At 35.6% G+C, this 24,381-nt stretch overlaps 1 protein-coding gene across 1 annotated transcript in view; it reads left to right on the top strand.

Moving 5' to 3' along the window:
• Window positions 1-24,381, top strand: part of LOC117333868 — a 33,191-nt gene continuing 8,810 nt past the window's right edge. The window contains 3 exon segments of the mRNA XM_033893286.1: window positions 1-147; window positions 13,102-13,876; window positions 16,463-16,625. Of these exon segments, the coding sequence (XP_033749177.1) occupies window positions 13,173-13,876; window positions 16,463-16,625 (867 nt within the window). The 5' untranslated portion in view covers window positions 1-147; window positions 13,102-13,172.

Raw genomic sequence — 24,381 nt, 5'->3', positions numbered from 1 at the left:
GAAGCGAGTAAATACACACAAAACTAAAACTGAAGTAGGTTGTGGATCGATGCTGCAACGATTTCAAAATAAGTTGAGAAAACAGTTCTGCGAATGACGTCTCAAAGATGGATTAAATGACGGACAAGGTGTTACTGAAGAATACGTGTAAGTTTTAGTTCACATTTAGTCATAATGGTAAAATTATGTAGTGTGAAAATATAAAGCGTTATTGACAGGTGCCCGAATGGAGTGAGTCACCGGTTTGTCGGGTACCCCTATAGTATAGTATAGTATACGGATATTAGCCTACACAAACAAATTCATCGGTAGTAGCTATTGACATTGCTGTACTTTTGTTGTTTAACACAATGATGCTCTAGTACTGCTCCCTTTCGTTGAAGTTTTTATGTTGAATTGTTTTTATAAACAACAAGCATTACTACAATCTTGAGGGCATTCGGTACGGACTGTTCGTGTTCCATTTTAACAATTCACTTAAGCTTGTGTAGAGATAGACGCATGTGTTAAAGTCAGATCGAGCGAGGGAAGCTCATCATGTCCCTTTCTTCATTGGTACCACTCCCATCAATATAATTTTGTTACTTGGGCCAACAGTGCAGTAAATATAACGGTTTATAAAGTTATGAATTAAAAGTACTTATTAAAACTGTCTGTCTGTATGGATTTTGTTTCTGGACAACTTTGTGGCTGTCTCTCAGACTAAGCCATAATGTAACCAGAGCCATAGAGGTCTTCATAAACAGTATTATATATTGTACGTGGTGCAACAAAACTTAGTCAAATGAGTCTGACCAAAGATTGTAACCGTCCAAGTTGTCGGATACTCTATCTGTAAATATATATCAGAATCCCTTTGAAAATACCCTTTATACTTTAATATAAAACTATATATATATATATTATTGTGTGCAAGTTATTTTTTTATAGTGGCTTTATACAGTTTTTTTAATAGGGATTATTAGATATTCTTATATTGATAGAATGTTAAGACTCCTGGATCGATGCTATGGACTATTTAATCAAGAATGGACAAGTTCTGCTTCAAAATGTGAAACAATGTATGTGTAATTTGGGAGCATTATGAAAGATACCCTGCCCTCACAGGGGCTTGAACAAGCAGATACACACATTTTAACCACTATCAAAATTGTAAGCTATCAATTTAAAGGAATTTCACCAATCTGACCTGGCAGGTGACCTAGGTCTGAACTCTAAATTTTAACACTTGAAGTCTCCTCTCTAGGAACCATAACAAAAACAACTAACCTAGGTTTTAAATTGAAAAATATCAAAGAAACCTACACAATGGTGACAATAACAGTATTAACTTTGTATTGCATTATATAATGTTTACTAGCATTCAAATTCAAAACATGACTCATGATCATAAACTTGTGTGGAACCAGTGTATGAAATGCATGGATATATATTAGATCTATAAACAAGTCTGTGATGAAAACCAGACTTTTGAAGTGTAATTAAACTTGTTACATCATCCACGTAAATACACTTGACTTAAATATGGAATAAATCTGGTATTACCAAAGCTCTACACGTTTTTCTACACTGTTTACTAATGGTGGGAACATTGCCAAGTATCTACAGCTGCTGTCGTAAAAACAGCGCTCTCATGTGAAACATACTTCGGTTTTATACGTCTTAGAATTTTAGTTAATTTTTAGCAAGGTAGATCTGTGTTTGTATATTCGCTATACATGTCCAATGAATTCATTTTCATGTGTGTTGACTGCTTGTAGTTTGTATAGGCATAAAGTATACAAGATACAAAGTTTATTTTCTAAAGAAATATGTGTACATAATATGAGATGAAGACGATGTATTAATACAGACCTGAAGCATGATATAACCTCATGATATAGTCTCAGTTGAACCCATCCTTGTAAAACCTTGATCAGGTTAGTAATAAGTATTTATCATAAAGATTCTGCTAAGACAGGATTTTGGGCTGACTGTAGATGACTACACCATATTTATAAGTTATAATTACCAGAGTTAACATATTTTTACAATTATAACCTACACTGAGGTTTAATTTTCACTCATTATATTTTATGGCCGAGGCAGTAGAATCATAGATCTTCATAAATATACACAGACAGAATGTAATGAAGACTGTAATGGAAATAAATGGTAAAACCCACTTACCAGGTAATAAATAGTATGCCTGAATTCTCCAGGTCTTCTCATGATCACCAATTCCTGATCTACCATTTAAATCAATCCATCGTTTAGGAAATTGCCTGCTATACCTCCAAAATATAGCATTTTAAAATTTATAAAAGACAAAAAAACAATAATTTCATTTTCTCATTTAATTACAGGTGTCTTTTTACATCAGTAACCATTGGTATGATTCACACATTTGAACTGAGACCCCAACACATTGCCACGTATTCGGTTTATTTTTATATATATATATATTGTAATGATATTAAGTAGATGTAACAATAAAAGTGTCTTGTACTTAGACAGAATTTTATGGTTTAATGTAATTTTAGTTCATATAGCTGGCTGAGAGAATGCAAAATTGTAACATTAACGGTACATCTTGTTAAAGAGGTTTGATATTACGTTACGATTATCTTAATGAACAGTAAATAAAAAATAAATCTTACATATGAATAACTTAATTTTCTGTAGAATGACATTTATGACATATATATATTTAAATTTGTCAATTTCATTCAATGGAACCTCAATCTCCAAACCCTAGAAAGAGTGGTGCCCATGACTGTATATTGGGCATGAGGATACCGGAGAGCTAATTGTAATATGTAACAGAAACTTATATTTTTGCAATAAGAAAATCTGACTCGAAAATGTTTTGAGTAGATGAGGACAGTCTGGAGATAAGTTCATCATTTACCTCAAATAGACCTTAAACATAATAAAACAAGACAAGATGTATGTGTCTGTATCTCAGTTTGAGATTTCTTGTATGTTGTAAATTTGTAATATATTTGCCTAAATAAAACTAGCTGTCGGTCCTCTACACCTCTGTCTAATTATTTCAATTATTCAACTAACATTTCTCTTCAATGACGTCAACTGTACAGACTGTCTGTCTAGAAATTGTACTTGCAGATTTCTAAAAAAAATATGGCATTATGATTATTTTTGGTTGTACCGGGTATTTAACTTAATAAAAGGAAAGCTATGAAAATTTCACCATAAGTTCAGCGACATTTTGGTATATGATCTGAGAAATCTTACAAATCTTTTAAATACATGTACAAAACATTATGTTAGGAACAAAAGTATTAATGACATTATACTCATGAGTTATATTTTCTATTTTTGAATATTTGAGAAATTTCTGAACTACAATATATATACAGAATAAAGCTCAGAAAATTGACAAGCTATATAAGGCCACAATGATTTTAAAAACCGTCTTTTAAAGCTAGAGCCCTTAACACAAGTTGATATACCTGGACAGTGTATTCCTGTACAGATAGGGATCAGGAGTGCTAACCACTTCTATAAAGTTACGTAATGTAGGGGTATTAATGGCATCACCTGGAGGTATATAGTGGTAAATTTATTGACCTTCATTCAGTTTAATATGTTTTTGACATTTATATATCCAGCTAATTAGCATATCAATAGTAATATATTTGACATTTTCCAGATTTATATTTGTCAAGTGTCAAGTTTGTGCTTAGGGTTTATATGTACAAATGTACTATGTTAAACTTCTTGAAAGTCAAACCAAGAAAGGTGATTTAGATTGTTCGATCTTTTATGATTTTAGACATTAATACATTATTCCATACAAATCATGATTAAAACATGTTAATATCATAAAACAATATCACATTATTATTTTTTTTATTTCAAATACTTTTTTTTGAATTTTTGAAATAATGAAATTGTCACTATCAGAATACATGTTTATATATTAAATATAAATGCTAATCATCTATGAAATTAAATTCTTAAGAATGATTGATGTTCATATGAGTACAATTTTTTAGCTCACCTGCCCGAAGGGCAAGTGAGCTTATGCCGTGGCGCGGCGTCCGTCGTCCGTCCGTCGTCCGTCCGGCGTCAACTTTCCATTCAAGCAACTTCTTCTCAATAACCAAAAGGCCTAGAGACCTAATATTGGGCCTGTAGCATGCTGGGGTGAAGGGCTACCAAGTTTGTTCAAATGAATGACCTTGACCTTCATTCAAGGTCACAGGAGTCAAAAAGGCTAAAATCTTCAAACGACTTCTTCTCAACAACCAACAGTCCCAGGGAGTTGATATTGGGTCTGTAGCATGCTGGGGTAAAGGGCTACCAAGTTTGTTCAAATGAATGACCTTGACTTTCATTCAAGGTCATGGGAGTCAAAAAGGCTAAAAAAAAATTAGACGACTTCTTCTAAATAGCCAAAAGACCCAGGGACTTGATATTGGGTCTGTAGCATGCTGGGGTGAAGGGCTACCAAGTTTGTTCAAATGAATGACCTTGACCTTCATTCAAGGTCACAGGAGTCAAAAAGGCTAAAATCTTTAAACGACTTCTTCTCAATAACCAAGAGTCCCAGGGACTTGATATTGGGTCTGTAGCATGCTGGGGTGAAGGGCTACCAAGTTTGTTCAAATGAATGACCTTGACTTTCATTCAAGGTCACAGGAGTCAAAAAGGCTAAAATCTTTAAACGACTTCTTCTCAATAACCAAGAGTCCCAGGGAGTTGATATTGGGTCTGTAGCATGCTCGGGTGAAGTTTGTTCAAATGAATGACCTTGACCGTCATTCAAGGTCACAGGAGTCAAAAAGGCTAAAATCTTTGAACGACTTCTTCTCAATAACCAAGAGTCCCAGAGGCCTAATATTTGGCCTGTAGCATGCTGGGGTGAAGGGCTCCCAAGTTTGTTCAAATGAATGACCTTGACTTTCATTCAAGGTCACAGGAGTCAAAAAGGCTAAAATCTTTAAACGACTTCTTCTCAATAACCAAGAGTCTCAGGGAGTTGATATTGGGTCTGTAGCATGCTGCGGTAAAGGGCTACCAATTTTGTTCAAATGAATGACCTTGACCTTCATTCAAGGTCACAGGAGTCAAAAAGGCTAAAATCTTTAAACAACTTCTTCTCAATAACCAAGAGTCCCAGGGAGTTGATATTGGGTCTGTAGCATGCTGGGGTGAAGGGCTAGCAAGTTTGTTCAAATGAATGACCTTGACTTTCATTCAAGGTCACAGGAGTCAAAAAGGCTAAAATCTTTAAACGACTTCTTCTCAATAACCAAGAGTCCCAGAGACCTAATATTTGGCCTGTAGCATGCTGGGATGAAGGGCTACCAAGTTTGTTCAAATGAATGACCTTGACCTTCATTCAAGGTCACAGGGGTCAAAAAGGCTAAAATCTTCAAACGACTTCTTCTCAATAACCAACAGTCCCAGGGAGTTGATATTGGGTCTGTAGCATGCTGGGATGAAGGGCTACCTAGTTTGTTCAAATGAATGGCCTTGACTTTCATTCAAGGTCACAGGGGCCAAAAAGGCTAAAATCTTTAAACGACTTCTTCTCGATAACCAACTGTCCCAGAGACCTAATATTTGGCCTGTAGCATGCTGGGGTAAAGAGCTACCAAGTTTGTTCAAATGAATGACCTTGACTTTCATTCAAGGTCACAGGAGTCAAAAAGGCTAAAATCTTTAAACAACTTCTTCTCAATAACCAAGAGTCCCAGAGACCTAATATTTGGCCTGTAGCATGCTGGGGTGAAGGGCTACCAAGTTTGTTCAAATGAATGACCTTGACTTTCATTCAAGGTCACAGGAGTCAAAAAGGCTAAAATCTTTAAACAACTTCTTCTCAATAACCAAGAGTCCCAGAGACCTAATATTTGGCCTGTAGCATGCTGGGGTGAAGGGCTACCAAGTTTGTTCAAATGAATGACCTTGACTTTCATTCAAGGTCACAGGAGTCAAAAAGGCTAAAATCTTTAAACGACTTCTTCTCAATAACCAAGAGTCCCAGGGACTTGATATTGGGTCTGTAGCATGCTGGGGTAAAGGGCTACCAAGTTTGTTCAAATGAATGACCTTGACCTTCATTCAAGGTCACAGGGGTCAAAAAGGCTAAAATCTTTAAACAACTTCTTCTCAATTACCAAGAGTCCCAGGGAGTTGATATTGGCTCTGTAGCATGCTGGGGTGAAGGGCTACCAAGTTTGTTCAAATGAATGACCTTGACCTTCATTCAAGGTCACGTCGATCAAGTATGCTTAAATCTTTAAATGACTTTTAGTGAAAAGCCAAAGTGCAGAGAGACATTATATTGGTCCTGTAGCATGCTTTCAAATAACTGCAGGATCCATATATGAAAAGATCACTGCATTGCAGGTGAGCGATTTGGGCCCATTGGGCCCTTGTTTATATATATTTCTCAACATGCCACAGTAAAATTTGCACAATATTTTGTATACATATTATACTAGTTTTGAGTACACATATTGTGACATATTGTTATTGTAGTATGATAATATGTAGCTATGATGCCATTTAGCTGCCCCTTTGAAGCCCAGGAAAGGGTGAAAGCCCTAATATGTTGGTCATTGAAATTTGCTATTTTTTCTTTATATATATTAAAGTCACCTAGTTCTGACTTTGTACTATTACACTATTTTAGATTTTTAAGAAATTGACAGGCATTCATTAAATGGCTTGCTCTGATCGATGGACCCACATGATTTTTGTATGGAGTGATATATCTGCAAGGGCACAGCATTGACCCACTGACCTTGTCTCTGTACTTCTCGATTATCAGCTGGTTTGTGGATGTCTGGGTCACTGGTATGATAAGTGACAGGTATGTGGACTGGTATATGGACATTATACTGGTATATTATGTCTTTTTATTAGCAGATATATCGGTCTCAGGAAGTGTTTCCAATAATATCACATGAACGGTCAGTGACAGTTGATTCACAGTCATTGTTCTGTACTGTAGAATTAGTTATGTACATGTACACCTGTGAACATTTTTTATCCATGAGAAATCTAGTATATAGCAAGGCCACTGATGTATACAAAAGCATGTATGTTGTACATTTTAAACTTGTTTTTTGTTATTCCATTGAAGTGAATTTTGTGCAGTTTCAATGTACATTTGTCATGTATTTACCAAATGTGACTGTTACACAAAAAGTTTAGCTGAGTGAAAATAAAATCTTATTGAAATCTTGTTAATAATTTTGGGTTGAGAGCTAGATCTAGCTGAAAGACTGGAATATGAACTTGTGAAATATCTAATTTTGCATTGGCCTATACTAAAGAACATAAAATAAATGTATGCAGTTGACAACGTATATATTTGAGTCATCGACAGACTCAATTTACGCATTTGTTGTGAATTGTCACATTTTTTGGAATCCAGCATAATAATAATATATCTGATATTTAATTAATGATCAACAATTTGCATTTTGCTCAATTTCCTCAGAAAAAGTAGGGAGGTATAGAGGCTAGTAATTGCCACTAGTTGGGGCATCAGGTTACAGCCAATGGTATTAATATATATGTCCAATCAGCAGTTTCACTTATAAGCAAAGTATAACCTGGTACATAAGCTTTACTCGCCTTGACATTCTGTTGACCCAGAAATAAGACATTTCACGGATTATTTTCCAGGTATGAAGAAATCTTTTGTGTAGGGTATAGTGGGCCAGGTATGTTGTCTTTTGTTACGTATTTGATATTTGGACATTTAATCGTTTGACCCCAGGTCATTTCACTCACTGTATATGATTGTACACATGTATTTCCAAGGCCAAAGAGCTCGAGATTGGTACCTATATGAAGGGGACAGTCAAATTACATAGACCATTAAAAGACACCCAATACAATACCCAGTGGCCCTGACCATTATATATGTCTTATGCAAATTTTATCCTTGTCTATAGGCCAGTGTTCATTTAAATTCAGAACTAAGGATCAGAGAGAGGTCAGGATGTGGTCAGCAAAGGTGTGTGTATATATAATCTCATTTAAGTGTATCCTGGATATCCAATGTACACATGGGGATGAAAATTTACTACTCAGGTGTTGGTATTGGTAGAGAGGTGATTAATTACCAGGCCCATGTTTCATCAATACATATGTATTCCATAACTTTAAGAATTAGTCTCTATTCATAACTCAAAATTTTCATGAGAAGCATTGATTTTAAGGAAAGGTTCCTAAACTTAAAAAAAAAAATCCGTCCTAAAGATCGCATTTTATTGATTGAATTTATGAATATAACAAATGGATATTAAAGAATATCAATTGGAAAGTATTATTCATGTAAATGAGAGTTCTTTTCCTTAAATTCTCTAATGCTTTCCTATGGAAAATTTCGAGTTAAGGATTTGTATGTTTGTTTGCTGGATTTATCGCCCCATTAACAGCCAGGGTAATTCTGTGGCGGGGTCTCTTTGTAGTAGTTTGTGATTACCTCACTGAACAACATATGGAAGGCCTGTCGAATGCCATCTAGAACAATTAGGGTAAAATGTCTTGCACAAGTACAAAAACACGACAGCACAGACTGGCTATTTCTTGGCTTCGAGAGAAACATAAACTGTTAAGTTAAGGAATTTCTTTTAAAGAATAGTGATGAAACTGGGGCCAGATCTGTGGTTGAGGATTTACTAATACAGCATCATAGGTATGTAGGACATAAAAAGGTACATAATAGGTCATAGATGTTATCTAATTTGACGTCAATATGTACGTATGTTTGTATACACTAATACAAGGACCAGATATCCACAAAATGGATCAGTTCTAAAAGGTCAGTCAAAGCCTTTTTGATTGAAGGATATTTCAAAATTTTATGGTTAAAGTAGAAAAATATCATTTCCGGATTTGAAAGTACTAGTACTAGCGTGGTCATCATTGTTAATTGTTCTGAAGATCAAAGTTAAAGGTCACTGCATGTTTAGGTCTGTTACTATAAATAGAAAATCTGCATTCACAAAATAACTGGAACAGAGTCTGCCTGCCCTATATGCTACAAATCACAGTTTTCCATGTTACATGTTCTGGACTTGAAGCAAAATGTGGTATCTTTTTTGTTTGTAGTTTTCAGATACAGATAATGGGCTCAATGGTTTCTGATTAAAATTATTTCCCATTATAGCTAAATTCCTATTTGCAGTTTACTTACGAAATTGTCATTCCCAATTTGAAATATCTTCTCTACTTTTTTTACAACAATTGTTAAACAATATAATTATATTAATTACAAATGTTGGCCCAGAATGGATCACACAGGCTAGGGGTCTTACTGTGGGAGAAACTGCAGAGTACCCAGAGTAAACTTATGAGGTCGGACAGTTGACCCCATACTTTTGTGAAGTCTGTCTGTCTGTCAAGGTGAAAATCAAGTGTGTTACCACTGTGCATTTGACCACCGGTATATCATAATTCTCAATGTTCTTTTAAGTAATCTAAAATAGCACAAAAAATAAGACAAAAATGTGTTGATATCTATTTTGACCTTTTGGTACTGATGTGTTGAAATTACAGTAACTTCACTGTGTTTGTTTCTGCTATGAAATTTGCGGGTAAACATATCAGGTTGATGAACGATGAGGACAATTTTAATGTCATTCAGAGGTGAAGCAGTACTGAATAATAGAACTTCAGAGAATCATTTCCAGTTAGTATGCTTTCAGTTTACAATGTGAACTAAGGATTTCGAAGAGTAGTAACAGAGACCATGGTAGATCATATTTACTGTACGTTGTGCTATTATCCTACTCGACCCAGTTTGTTTTCATCTCATTTCTATGTGTGTGTATCTGGTAGCTCAGACAAACATTTCAGACTTAACGCCTGAATGAGTTGCTTCTATAAAGGTATTATACAAGCTGCAAGAGCTGAACCTTAGGGACTAGTCAATATATCTGAGCTCCCTGATATATACAAAGATAGATTTATTTTTACACTGGAAAGTCAAGCAGACAGACATATATTTTGTACACAATAAAGGCCCATTTTTGTGAGTCTGCAGACTAACATAACTGACAATTACACAAAGTGACAGGTAATTGTTATTTCATACCATTTCTTCTTCCTACTAGTTGGCTGTAATGCAACAGTTCTTATGAATTATTTAGAGTGATTGCCAAAATGTGGCTAAATAACCATTTACAATAACTATGATAATTTAGACCCTCCACATTTAACTCACTGTATAACTATACTTTTTTTCTGGTTTTATAATATTGTGAAGGATACATGTGGACACTAAATTTAGTTTTGATTTTTTTCTGGATTGAATTAGACATGTCGGGTTTAACAAGAACTATTTAATTGTACCCTTGGTTACGAGGGTCATGCAGATCTCTATGTAAACCATCTGATATAGTTAATGATTTTTATCTGATAATATCAGTGTAATATCAATATAATCCAGGTTATATAAATACTGCCCTGTAATATCGATCAATCCTGATTGGAATGCTACAGAGATTGAATTTCTGTACCTAGTAACATTAGCAATTAATCCATACTTGTGGATTTACTTTTGAGCTGTGTGTGAATAGGTCAGTTTATGTATATAGTGGTCCTCAGGACTGTGAGGTCTGTTACTGCAAAACATGGGGGGTAAAATAATATAAGAAATGTTTTCCGTTTTTGTTGGAGGTAAAAAGGGTTTATACATGCAGGTATAGAAACATGTAGCTGCTAGTAAAATTCTGTATACATTTATAATGTATGATATAGGATGTGGTGTATGTAATAATTAGTGTGATGTGTAAGATACTTAGTAACAGAAGGATGCCTCATTTTCCTTACAGTACATAGGTTGCTAGATGGATATTATATCATTATTACCTGCAGGCCTAGCTTTTCCTCCTGGACATAAGTTGGGGCGCCAATGATTACATAATCAGCATGTGCTGGAACGGTTGCCAGTTATCAGTGTTTAGACAGGGTAGGTGTGAAGGTATATTGAGTTGTCTCTGGCCAGCAGAATCATAAGATAGGGAATCTACTTAGGCCGGCCAGTGTTGTTTTGGTGGTTATACGTGATGCCAGGATAGGTGATTATTGTGGGGTAAGTTTATCTTGACATTCTAGCAAGTATCTTTGATGTTGATAGGTTTCCCACCTGTAATTGTGAATTATCAGCTTGTATGTAGTAATTATAGATCAGGCAGGATTAGTACAGGTGTTCTAATTATATAATGGTTCATGGTATGTGTGCAGTGTACATATACACGACCATGGGTCAGTTTTATGGATCTGACATATATGCATTGATCCAGATAAAATACTGACAGAAAATAGTCTACAGTATATACATGTATTGCAATTTGTGTCTCGTTAATAAGTAGGGAACAATGGCGATATGATTTGGATTTACAGTACTTCACAACCATAATCGGTCAATTGGTCTTTCTGTATAAAACAGTTCATAGTCAGTGTTGTTATAGAAGACAGGTGGGCCTCTATGTACCGGAAACTAATATATAATCCATCAAAGTAGCTGGATTATCCAGGGTTCATAGTACATGTATTACACATGCTCAACTGCGAAACGGTAAGACATTTGTGGCAATCATTTACTAACACATTATTTTCTGATATTATAATCTATTTGTTTTATGGCTATATGATATATATGGTATTATTATGAGATATATTAATATAGATATTATCTTATATCATGACAATTGAATATAGTATTATTACTTTAATTTGGAGTACTGATCATGTGTTGGGTTTAACTTCCCACACTTGTTATGCTTGTCAACACAGAAGTGTGATGATATTGAACTTGTATTGAAAAGCCTGCTGATATATGTATTAAGTAATTGGTTGAGTTGACAGGCCTAGGGCAGTTACATTATAAGGCCATTATAGGGTGTCCAGTCACCGATGAACCTGGTGCATGGACCCGTGAATAACTTGATAAATAGCTCGGTTCATGTGGGTATGCTGTTTATATATGTACCTGAATGTGTGGGAAGAAGTGTCCTTGTTTTGGTAAGGTCTACTGTTTAAAACATATTAGTCACTCTGTAAAGAAAGAAAAAAATGTTGTTATGAACATGTAAACAGTCTTTTTAGATATAGGTGATCAGCTGATTTGTATAGAATGATGATGTAGTTTGATTACACACCCATGTACCTGTAATTACAGGTAAATACATTTTAAGTATTTAATATATATATACACAGAATACATGTGTACATCCCTGGATCTGCTGCAGCTGTTTATAAGTTCACGTCATCGTTTAGTTATTAATGCTGATGTCGTCACGTCACGGTTCCTTACCTCTATCTACCTGTAACAGGGCTATTTCCTGTATGTCGTCACGTCACGGTTCCTTACCTCTATCTACCTGTAACAGGGCTATTTCCTGTATGCTGGTATATATATATGTTACACTGTCACCTAGAAGAGCCAGTGTCCCGGGCACCTCTGGAGAGTGTCGGTACCAGCAAGTCTGTTGGTTCCGGATAACTTGACAAAGCCCGACCGGCACTCATCGAGCCCCTGACACCATATTTGCAAGAGGAATTAGGACCTCCGAAGAATTGATTCATCAAGTGACATTAAGGGACAGCGATTGTAGACATTACGTTCGGGTCCCACGAAGGTTCATATTGGTTTTTTTTAAAGAAAGTGTTTCTGGTTTCCTGTAAATGTGCTGTTAAGTGCTGAAACCTCTAGTTACCACTTCAGGAATTATTTGGATATTTGTGAACTATTAGATACATCTTGTTGGATTGTTGCACTACTCCTTAGGTAAATATTGATTGCATGGGTATACAATGTGTGTAAGTATATGTGTACCCGATCAATAAACGATTGAAACGGTTCAGCATTTTTTATTTGTTTTAATTTGCTTCAGTTTTTCCCAAAGATGCATTTTTCACACAAATACATATATGAAGGTTTCTGCTTTTGCTATTTTCGATAAAAGTTTGCCCTAATGACTAAGCCATTTCAACACAATCTTGTCATTTTTGCTCCAGCACAGGTATTTGTATTTTTAAAACTTCCTGGAAATTTTCAGGTCTGATGAACAGTTGTTAATGAAAAGTTTCAGTGATTCTAATCAAAGTTTTCTGTTGTTTCAGCCACAGTGATGTGATTTGGGAGTAAGCGTAACAATCACCTGTCTTTGTGTAACCTGACCAACTCACCAGTAATGCCGAGAGTTGGTCCCAATAAAAGCATGGTCCAACAGCAGATTGACTCCAACCTGCTGCGGCAGGCATCCGCGAAATCCCTCAAAGTCGGCATAACACAATTTGAGATTCATCGAAACAAAGTACCCAAAAAAGTGAAATTATTGGATGTTAAATTATCTTTTTCCTATCAAGAAGATTTTACCACAAAGACTGAGCGTCTCGAAAGACAGCTTGTTCGCCATGGAAAGAAATGGACATGGCAGCCAACGGATGGTGACAAAAGCATCCTGACATTTTCGTACGCACCTGGAGATCGGGTGAACCTTAATTTCGGACTCATTGTGCATAAAACAAAGAGAATGGGTGTGTTTAGTAGTGAGACCCTCACTACACAGGTAGGGAATGTTACTGAGTGTATAGTTCTGGCCAAGAACAGCGGAGTCGGGGTAGCACTTCCTATCAATACCACAATCCACCACCATTTTCGTCTTAACTTCAATCTTGGAGGCTATGGCCACCACATGACTGTAAAAATGAGGTTGGAACAGTTGGGGGAGACAAAAGCAAATCCATCACTTTGGCTACGACCATGTTCGATGGAGAAACCTTTCCGAAGTGCTGGTTCCCTTCTGTCAATCCTAAAGGATTCTGATAGCTTTCCACCTCGACAAAAAGTAATCGATGAAGAGAATGCGAAGAGCTACATCTGTTCTAACCAAAGGTAAGATAATTGTTTATTATACCTTATGTATTTCACCTTCTTTGAACTCTAATCTAAGGTAGAAATTTAAGAGTGTGGTATCCTTATATTCTATTTCATTTTAATTACTTCGTGTGGCCTTTAATTATATATATATACTGGTTTAAACATTAATGGCAGTTACACGTAGGTGTTTTTAACCACAGATAACTCATGCCTGTTTTTTCAGACAGTATCTGTTTCTTTGTATATATATATATCATAAAATCAAATTGAATTGTCAAATGAATCCCACTTTTTCCCTGATTAATGATGAATAAAATTAATAAGAGATATTTGGACACCATTGCATTTGACATTAAAAAAACTAATGATGAATACTTACATCAGTTAGATGAGAGATTCTCGACCACCATTGCATTAATATGGTAATGTGCATGTGACATGTCACCTTTATGTAGATTTGTCACATGACTAATTAATGCTAGTTATTCAAATTAAATAGCATGTACATGTAGTGATGATTACAAGATGCATTAGCAGGTCAAATAGTGCACATGTAAATTCAGTTAGTCAACAACGACGATTACAAATTACGTGTTAAGTCAACAGCGACAAAGCCAAAGATAAAAAAATACATGTTAATAGCTGGTGAAATAATGTAAAAAGTCAACAGTAGTGAAGTTGACAATTATAGAATACATCTTGATAGCAGGTCATATAATCCAAAAAGTCAACAGCGACAAAGCTTAGCATTACAATTATCTGTAAAGTCAACAGTACAAAGCTTAGCATTACAATTATCTGTAAAGTCAACAGCAAGGACGCCAAGGATTGTCAAAATTTACCTGTTAAACTTTGTTGATCAGATATAGTTCATATATGTAAGTCAACTGAGAGGAAGGCAATAGTTACAAAATACATGTAAATAGTATGAAAATTCAACATCAATGAATTCAGAGGCCAAAAGTTACCAAATGCATGCTAATCTTTTATGATTTCAATGCGTGTTGAGTACTTTTCCATCCCTGATATGGTGCCTGGTGGAAAGTACATTTTGTTACAGAGTGTAACATCAGTTGTTGATAAAGTACAACCCCATGCTGACATAATAGTGCTAACATCCATACTAGCCGGCGCGATATAATATATAGGTTACAGGGCCTCTTCACCTGGCTTTGATCGATACACTACATACCCTTATAGTCTACTTGTCTACAAAGATAAAATGTTTCAATTTTTCATCATCAAACGATGATTTTAGCCCATATCTTGCAGGGTGCAAGTCATTCTACCCAGTTTTAGAAAACAGTAATGTAAAATTATATCTCTGTTTTCCTCACCAATGTTACAAAAAGAAACTGCTTGAAAGGAAAATAAAGTTAGTTTAGCTGTAATGCTGAAAACTATGAGTTGCAACGATACTATGTTTAATTCTCCAGAAATTCTGCGAGTCCCATTCACATTATTCTAGTTGTACATTATAGTTGTTTCCATGTTGGTGTTGATAGTAATTGTTGATACATGGTCTTGATGATATCTTTTGTCTTCTTAAAATGTATTGACCTGTGTCTATAATAAACAGACAGTATTCTGGTGCCATACTGCCGATACCCCCTCCAAGCATGTTGCCACATTGCCACTAATACAAACAACAAAAATATTATTACCACATGTACACCCGTAGAAAAAGAACAAAATGGTGCACCATTACGGTATGACAGATCTAGAGCCACATGTGAAAAGTCTTCTCGCATAGTATCATCTGTATAGTTTGTATAAAGTACTGATGAGGTCCATACCAGTGTGTATTGTAGGACAAAAAAAAATAGAAAAGAAAGAAAACTGCAGTAGATGTAGGTGAGCTTATTCTGATGACAGTGTATATATATATATATCTAATAATTGACTTCAGAAATTGACAAGACACAAGGATTTGCCATAAGTTAAATTAATTTTTTTTTTAGACTTATTGTGGAAAAATAAGAAGACTTTTTGCTTTGGTGACAGTACTAGTTGTAGTTGACATTGGCTGAGACAGGAAATTACTAAATTGTGTCTCAATTGTAGTTCCCTGAATGCACATATACATGTACATTGTAGTTGATATTTTCACAATGCTATGCTTTTATAATTCAATTATAGTTTTATTAGCTGTATTATAATTACAAGCATAATTTGATGGCTAGAAAATAATAACTTTGAAATAATAAGATATTAAATTAAACTTGATGCAGGCCTGAATAATGTATATAAAGTATTTTCAGTTTGCCAACAGGAAGGCCAAGAGGAAGACAGTATTTTAGTAATGCTATAGTATATAAAGTAATGCTTTCCTATGGGAATTTTTAATTCAGAACATATAAAACATGCCAAGGCTTCTAAAACTAAAATTTGGTCCCGCAACATTCATTGTTTAATATTTTTATGGGTCATCTTATAATTAAGCGCTAGCTTGTTAGTCTTATTTAATTTGTATTGTCGTGAAAATTTGCCATGCATTCATATTTTTTTTTTTTGGCGGTTGAAGCAGCTTAGTTTTTTTGTAAAGAAGTTTAATTCCAAACATTGAGACTGGTTACCATGGTGAATTTTTTGTGTCCACAGATTGGTCAACAGTAACAGGTCAGCAGTATTGGAATGCTGGTCAGTTCGACCATGTCTTAGTGAGTCTGACATTCCGTCTGGTATCCAGATCCGACAAGTGGCTACCAACAAACCAGTAGCATGTCTTATTCCTGTTGTCGAGAACATCAGCGGCACAAATGATGTAAGTATTATTATAGTAAATTATTTTAATGGAGCAAAACAGCGGTCTGAAATCTGCATACTTGGCAAACCAGTCTTTTTATACATTTTGTTGACTGCATGCTCTATGCTTTGCACTTGTATATATCACTTTATGTAGTGCACTTGTATATATCACTTTATGTAGTGCACTTGTATATATCACTTTACGTAGTGCACTTGTATATATCACTTTAAGTAGTGCACTTGTATATATCACTTTACGTAGTATATTTTTGTAAAGTCAGATATTTTTAATGAGTTCCCACAAAATGGTCAAGGCACAATATTGCCCTCCGCCTGTCTTGTGTCTCAATCCATCCGATTTGGGGAAGAAATAAAAAAAATTGTAACAACAAATAAAAAAAATGTGAGATAGTTGCTGTACAGTTATCTTAATGTGATTTTGTTTTTTTGTTTAAGCTTTTAACTTAATTTGGTCAAAGTGGGAGGGGGAACATATTTCACAACCTTTCTCTTTTTGGTGTCCATATATATACCTTTAATGATAAAATCAAGTTAAATTATACTGTTTTGGAAGGAGATTGCAAAATCTGCACTCACAAAAAAAACCCCATTGAAACAGTCTTTATTGAAAATTGATGCAAAATAAAACATCTGTGAAATAGAAATTTAAACCATTTCATATCATACTTATGCCACCAAAGGGATCTGTCTTATTTGTAGATTGAATTTTATTTCATGACTCACAACATATACACTGTACATGTATGTATATTTGCACGCGTATCCTGCATGTCTATTCCGATGTCACATTGGAGTTCAAGACGGTATCTAAGGTCAGAACTTCATCAAGCTGTCATTTCTTGCCAAGGAGATGTTTTACGAGGCAGATTTAATTAATTGAATTTCCTCAGTGACAAATACAAAGCGTTAAGAAGTCTGTACCGACACTGCGATTATACTGTTAATTACATCAGTGGTGATGTATTATCCTTTCAGAAATTGTAAAACTTTAATTTTATCATGTCTTCTTGTTCTTCAGTCATGTAAAATGGTTGAAGCGTAAATCAGGTTTATGATGCAATTGACAGTATAATGTGTTATAATTTAGTTACAATAGAAGTGTTCTGAAAACTGCTGCAATCAGCAAAATCCTGGTCGTCTGTATGTGGTGATTGATTAATGGTGTATCATCCTTCATGTATTAATGTGACGTGAGACATTGTCTAACAAGGCAACTGTCACATATACCATCCTGTGATCCCTTCACACACTTTATTTAGATTTATTTATTCATCATTCATGGACATTTACATCTAATAGCTATAAGGAGTTGATATCAATATCCTTATAAGGCGAGAAACAATGACATCATCGTTCTTTTAAGCTGCTTTTTGATTGGATTACACAACCCAGAACATGTGATGAATGAATGATAATTATGTAAATGATGAAATTTTTTTGAAAATTTTAGATTTGCATTTTATTTTTTACCCTTTTTGAAAATATTTTCAAAGGAAACCTGTCATCAATAACTCTCTATTTTGTTTAATGACAAATGATTCATCAAATGAAGTTGGAAATGAGAATATGTTTTTGACACCACATCAAATATTATGTAATATCAGTCATATATCTCATTAAAGGTTGAGCCTGTTATGAATGTACAAGTTAAATAGGCCTGAGTTTTCATGCAAGCTACTTCTGTAGGGAAACCTATCATGAGTGTAAGTCATAATTGTTGAATTTACACTCGACCAATCTGTGATAGCTTAGTAATGTGTTTTTTTTTTATGTCTTTGATCACACATTCATATTTACTGTCTGGAAATTCTACGTAATAAAGTAATATATTTTTCCTGTAATAAACCAGCAGGGGGAGGCAAAGTAAACTACAACTCAGTTTTTGAGTGTGGGTTTGATGGAAAATCAAGAAGCGTTTTTAGTATTTTTATTAAACTGCAATATAGTTGTGGATGATATTAGTGCCAGATAAACCCCATATAGATCTTCCAACACAAATATTTATATAACATGTACCATTATTTTAATTGTGAGTTGGTTTGATTAAAATGTTTCAATTTGATAATTTGTTCATTGTGAAAACAATAATAATTGACTATTGAAATAATTGAAATTGTTAAGACACAAAGTTTTAATTCAAATTAAATTCTTTTTCTGATTTTCTTTAGTAAAAATCAGAAGACTGTTACTGCGTGACTGTCATAGCCGACGTCGGCTGTGACAGTATTTACTAAATTGTGTCTCCAATGTATAGCTCCCTGACATCAGAATGCACATAATGTAGTGGACGTTTTCACAATGCTATGCTAGCCATCCAAATTAATAAGGTAATGTCTGCCTTAGCATAATTACTATTTGTATGCAAAAAATTAGTAAAAATACGCTGAATATCCAGGGATACAGTTTGTCGCAAAAAAATCCAGAACATAATTTAGATTATATGCTAATACAATTATGAAATTGAAGTTGTCTGTCACTTAAAATTCAAATTAGATATGTATAGACGTAACATATATTTGACATAACTGTTAATTCACGTTGCCAAGAGGCTCTTGAGTTGTCTGAGTGATGGATGATATGACGTCATCCGTCTCGAGTGCTTCGGCAGACCTTGCTACTGTCCTTGTAACGTTGACGAACAGGGATATCAGGGACAGGTATTTCCTGCTACGTACAGATCGATAGTGTCATTGAGTTCTGATGCTTTAACACGTATGGATTCATCTTTTTTACATAATGAAGATGTCAGCTTTGTACTAAGATGACACCCTATTTAAGAGCCATGTTAATTGTCATCAATCTTCTTAAAATTAATACACCTGTACTTCTTTAACATTGTAAACTTTTGGCATGTTAATGTTGACAATGCAAAAGTGTAGGTTAATTATATACAGCTGTTGTACAGGAAGTAATAGATCAACTTCTGTTATAACCCCATGTATACTGCCTGTCTGAACCGGAAACGTATACCAATGCCTCTCTGAACCAGATACCTGTAACAGTGCCTGTCTGAACCGGATACCTATAAAAATACCTGTCTGAACCGGATACGTATAACAATGCCTGTCTGAACCAGATACCTGTAACAATGCCTGTCTGAACCGGATACCTGTAACAATGCCTGTCTGAACCAGATACCTGTAACAGTGCCTGTCTGAACCAGATACCTATAAAAATACCTGTCTGAACCGGATACCTGTAACAATGCCTGTCTGAACCAGATACCTATAAAAATACCTGTCTGAACCAGATACCTGTAACAATGCCTGTCTGAACCGGATACCTATAAAAATACCTGTCTGAACCGGATACCTGTAACAATGCCTGTCTGAACCAGATACCTGTAACACTACCTGTCTGACCGGATACCTGTAACAATGCCTGTCTGAACCGGATACCTATAACAATGCCTGTCTGAACCAGATACCTGTAACAATGCCTGTCTGAACCAGATACCTATAACAATGCCTGTCTGAACCAGATACCTGTAACAATGCCTGTCTGAACCGGATACCTATAACAATACCTGTCTGACCCGAATAGCTGTAACACTACCTGTCTGAACCAGATACCTGTAACAATACCTGTCTGAACCAGATACCGGTAACAATGCCTGTCTGAACCAGATACCTGTAACAATGCCTGTCTGAACCAGATACCTGTAACAATGCCTGTCTGAACCAGATACCTGTAACAATGCCTGTCTGAACCAGATACCTGTAACAATGCCTGTCTGAACCAGATACCTGTAACAATGCCTGTCTGAACCAGATACCTGTAACAATGCCTGTCTGAACCAGATACCTGTAACAATGCCTGTCTGAACCAGATACCTGTAACAATACCTGTCTGACCCGAATAGCTGTAACACTACCTGTCTGTATTGGATACCTGTAACACTACCTGTCTGTATGGGATACCTGTAACTCTACCTGTCTGTATGGGATACCTGTAACAATACCTGTCTGAATGGGTTAGCTGTAACACTACCTGTCTGAATTGGTTAGCTGTAACACTACCTGTCTGAATTGGTTAGCTGTAACACTACCTGTCTGAATTGGTTAGCTGTAACACTACCTGTCTGAACAGAATACCTGTAACACTACCTGTCTGAATGGGTTAGCTGTAACTCTACCTGTCTGAATTGGTTAGCTGTAACACTACCTGTCTGAATGGGATACCTATAACACTACCTGTCTGTATGGGATACCTGTAACACTACCTGTCTGTATGGGATACCTGTAACACTACCTGTCTGTATGGGATAGCTGTAACACTACCTGTCTGAATGGGATACCTGTAACACTACCTGTCTGTATGGGATACCTGTAACACTACCTGTCTGTATGTGATAGCTGTAACTCTACCTGTCTGTATGGGATACCTGTAACACTACCTGTCTGTATGGGATACCTGTAACACTACCTGTCTGTATGGGATACCTGTAACACTACCTGTCTGTATGGGATACCTGTAACACTACCTGTCTGTATGTGATAGCTGTAACACTACCTGTCTGAATTGGTTAGCTGTAACACTACCTGTCTGAACAGAATAGCTGTTACACTACCTGTCTGTATGGGATACCTGTAACACTACCTGTCTGTATGGGATACCTGTAACTCTACCTGTCTGTATGGGATACCTGTAACACTACCTGTCTGTATGGGATACCTGTAACACTACCTGTCTGTATGGGATACCTGTAACACTACCTGTCTGTATGGGATACCTGTAACTCTACCTGTCTGTATGTGATAGCTGTAACTCTACCTGTCTGAATGGGATACCTGTAACACTACCTGTCTGTATGGGATACCTGTAACACTACCTGTCTGTATGGGATACCTGTAACACTACCTGTCTGAATGGTATACCTGTAACACTACCTGTCTGTATGGGATACCTGTAACTCTACCTGTCTGAATGGGATACCTGTAACTCTACCTGTCTGAATGGGATACCTGTAACTCTACCTGTCTGAATTGGTTAGCTGTAACACTACCTGTCTAAATGGGTTAGCTGTAACTTTACCTGTCTGAACAGAATACCTGTAATTCTACCTGTCTCAACCTGACACCTGTAGAACCTGAAAGCCTGTATAGCAGACTCTACACACTCAAACAGAAAACTATTCATGGTTGTTGGTGCAGACCTCTTTCTATAAAGTTTATAACCTTATAACTATCTTATTCATAATAGTAAAAACAAAAAAGCATGTTTATGTGAAGTGATAATCAATGGTGATGGGTTCTAACATGTATTCCAAGAATCCTAGAATCAATGTCATCATTGATGATATGTAATACAAATAGATGATTGGTAGGCAAATTGGGCAAACAAGATTGAGGACTTGGGCAAGTCTACAGGTTTGCCTGCTGGACATGGTGAACACATGCAGGACAGGAATGTACATTATGTATATTATGTTAGCAGTACTATGACTGATTCTGTGTAGATTGTATATAGTATCACACACTGTCTTTCTCTATATGATCGCTCATCTTCCACATCTCTCATTGCTCCTTCCTCTCCTTCACCACATCTTGAAAGAATTTAGTCAAACATGCTGAGAGCACATAAAAAATTGACAGAAGTTATTGATATCAAGCATACACAATATGTCTGGTACCTATATGTTGTATGTGTATTGGACCACAGAACTGAGTCATACAGAAATACAGACATGTATTTATCCTTTCTTGTTTTAACCACTAATATATTAAGCTTGGAAAAAAAGTCGATATTTAAGAAATTGTCAAACACCAAAGTCAATGAAAGCATAATAATAACTGTAAAGAGTTTCATAAAAGAAGATGTTTTGGTATAAACCTCCATTATGATGCTTTGCTCAACTAAAGTCTAGGGTTGTGTTATATGTACGTCAGGTTTACTGTATTAGTCACAAGGATTGGTAGGAAACCTTTGTGTGTAATCACAGGAAAGCCACAACTATTTAGTAACTATTACAATCTGTCACCGCTTTTTTACCACGGGTATTTCGAAAATTGCTATCCAATCTTCACTTGGGGATATTGAATGTAAGAGCACAAAGGATATCCACCTCCGTAGTGACTTGAATGTGACCTGATCTACGTGATCTACCAGATAGAAATGTAGGTATACTTAAATCACAGGTTGTGTTACAAACCCATCAAAACCTTTATTAGTTTAACACATAAATTTCTGCTCCTAATGGACACCTTTTCCAATCTTGTAATACGACATATGATTTATCCATATTTCCAGTTTGTGTTAGGTTAAGTTCTGATCGGTTATAACGAGTATCAGTAGGTACGATTGTACCAGTGTGGAGAACAAAGATGGAACGGAAAAAGAATGAAACCTAGTTCTGTTTGGAACCTAGGGGAGGGAATGTTAGATATAATAACTAGATGTTTATAGTCTTAATGCAGTGTTCTACTCCTTACTTCCAAGTATATGTAGTGCTGAGGGTGTATGTAATAAAGTTTTCATATTCTTAACAGTCTTGTAAACGAACCCAGCTGTCTATGAATCATTTTTTATGGAAGCTACAAAATGTAGTTGTAGATTTCTTTTTTCTAATTTGCTTATGTATGGAAATATTAAATGTCTGTGTGATTTAGTCTGTTTTTTGTAGACTAGGAGATACCTGTCTCGTCAGTGTAATTAGGTTAGTAGGATATACCTATATAAAGCTAGTTGGCTACCATGTAAATACTTTTAAGTGGGAGGCAGAAAATAAAAACTGTGAGACTGGTATGGATATTGTCAGCCAGCGACCTTGACTATCTATAATAGAGGACAGTTAAGGTGACCTAAAGATTGCTGGGATTCTTGTTACCACTGTAATGTCCCTTTTCATCCCTCAACACTTGATACTAGAAGTTAAAGACGACCCTAAAGAATACTGGCGTCTGGAGCCAAATGAAGAAAACTCGTGTTCGTACATGTGCCTGGAAAATTTCTTGCTGTCATCCACCTACTTATATTTACATAATTGTCCTTCAGTTTACCTTGGGATCAAATTCTCTGTAGCATTTATCTGAATAATACACAGTATCTATATAATGAAAGATATCTTAGCAGGAATCATGTGACAATAAAAACATCCTAAAACAATGTGAAATTAAATATGAACAGATTTAATGCTGAAGTAAATTTATGTTGATTTTGCTAAAGAATGCCGATGACCACAGACTGTACCAGTCTGTACCTTTTGAATAGCAATGTGTATTAATTTGTCTTTTTGAACTCTTTAGCCTGGGGGATATAGCATGTCATATAGCAGGAAGAAAGCCATGACCTCTGTGCCAGATATATAATATGAATCAATGCATTGTTATTTGTTGAATCATATTCAACAACCACGATAGAAACATATTTTTATGCTCCCACTATAACACAAAGTGGTCAGAGGCATCACGTGTTGTCTTGTCCCGTCATCCGCCCGTCAAATCTGTGGTTAAGAGGTTTTGTCATACACTCATTAGTAGTGATAGAATAGTAATACTTCTTGTGAAAGTAGTTCAGGGGCTATGTATCAGTGCTATGCAGTCATATTGGATTATTTTTTTCCTCGCCAAATTTTGATAACATTTGATATTTTGACACAACTTTGGCTAAGTTGTGTGTGTAGCTCTAACGCCAACAAAAGGATCGAGATAGCATGTCTCGGAAAAATTCTTTCTTTTCTGAAATTCAGTCCTATCCACCATTCTTTCTATTCTGAAGTTCAGTCCTATCAATAATTCATTGATACCATTTAG

Source organism: Pecten maximus, chromosome 9, assembly GCF_902652985.1.
Source record: "Pecten maximus chromosome 9, xPecMax1.1, whole genome shotgun sequence".
In the NCBI taxonomy this organism is placed as follows: Eukaryota; Metazoa; Mollusca; class Bivalvia; order Pectinida; family Pectinidae; genus Pecten; species Pecten maximus.
The sequence above is the reverse complement of the archived record's forward strand: the minus strand, read 5'-3'. Positions and strand labels throughout refer to the sequence as shown.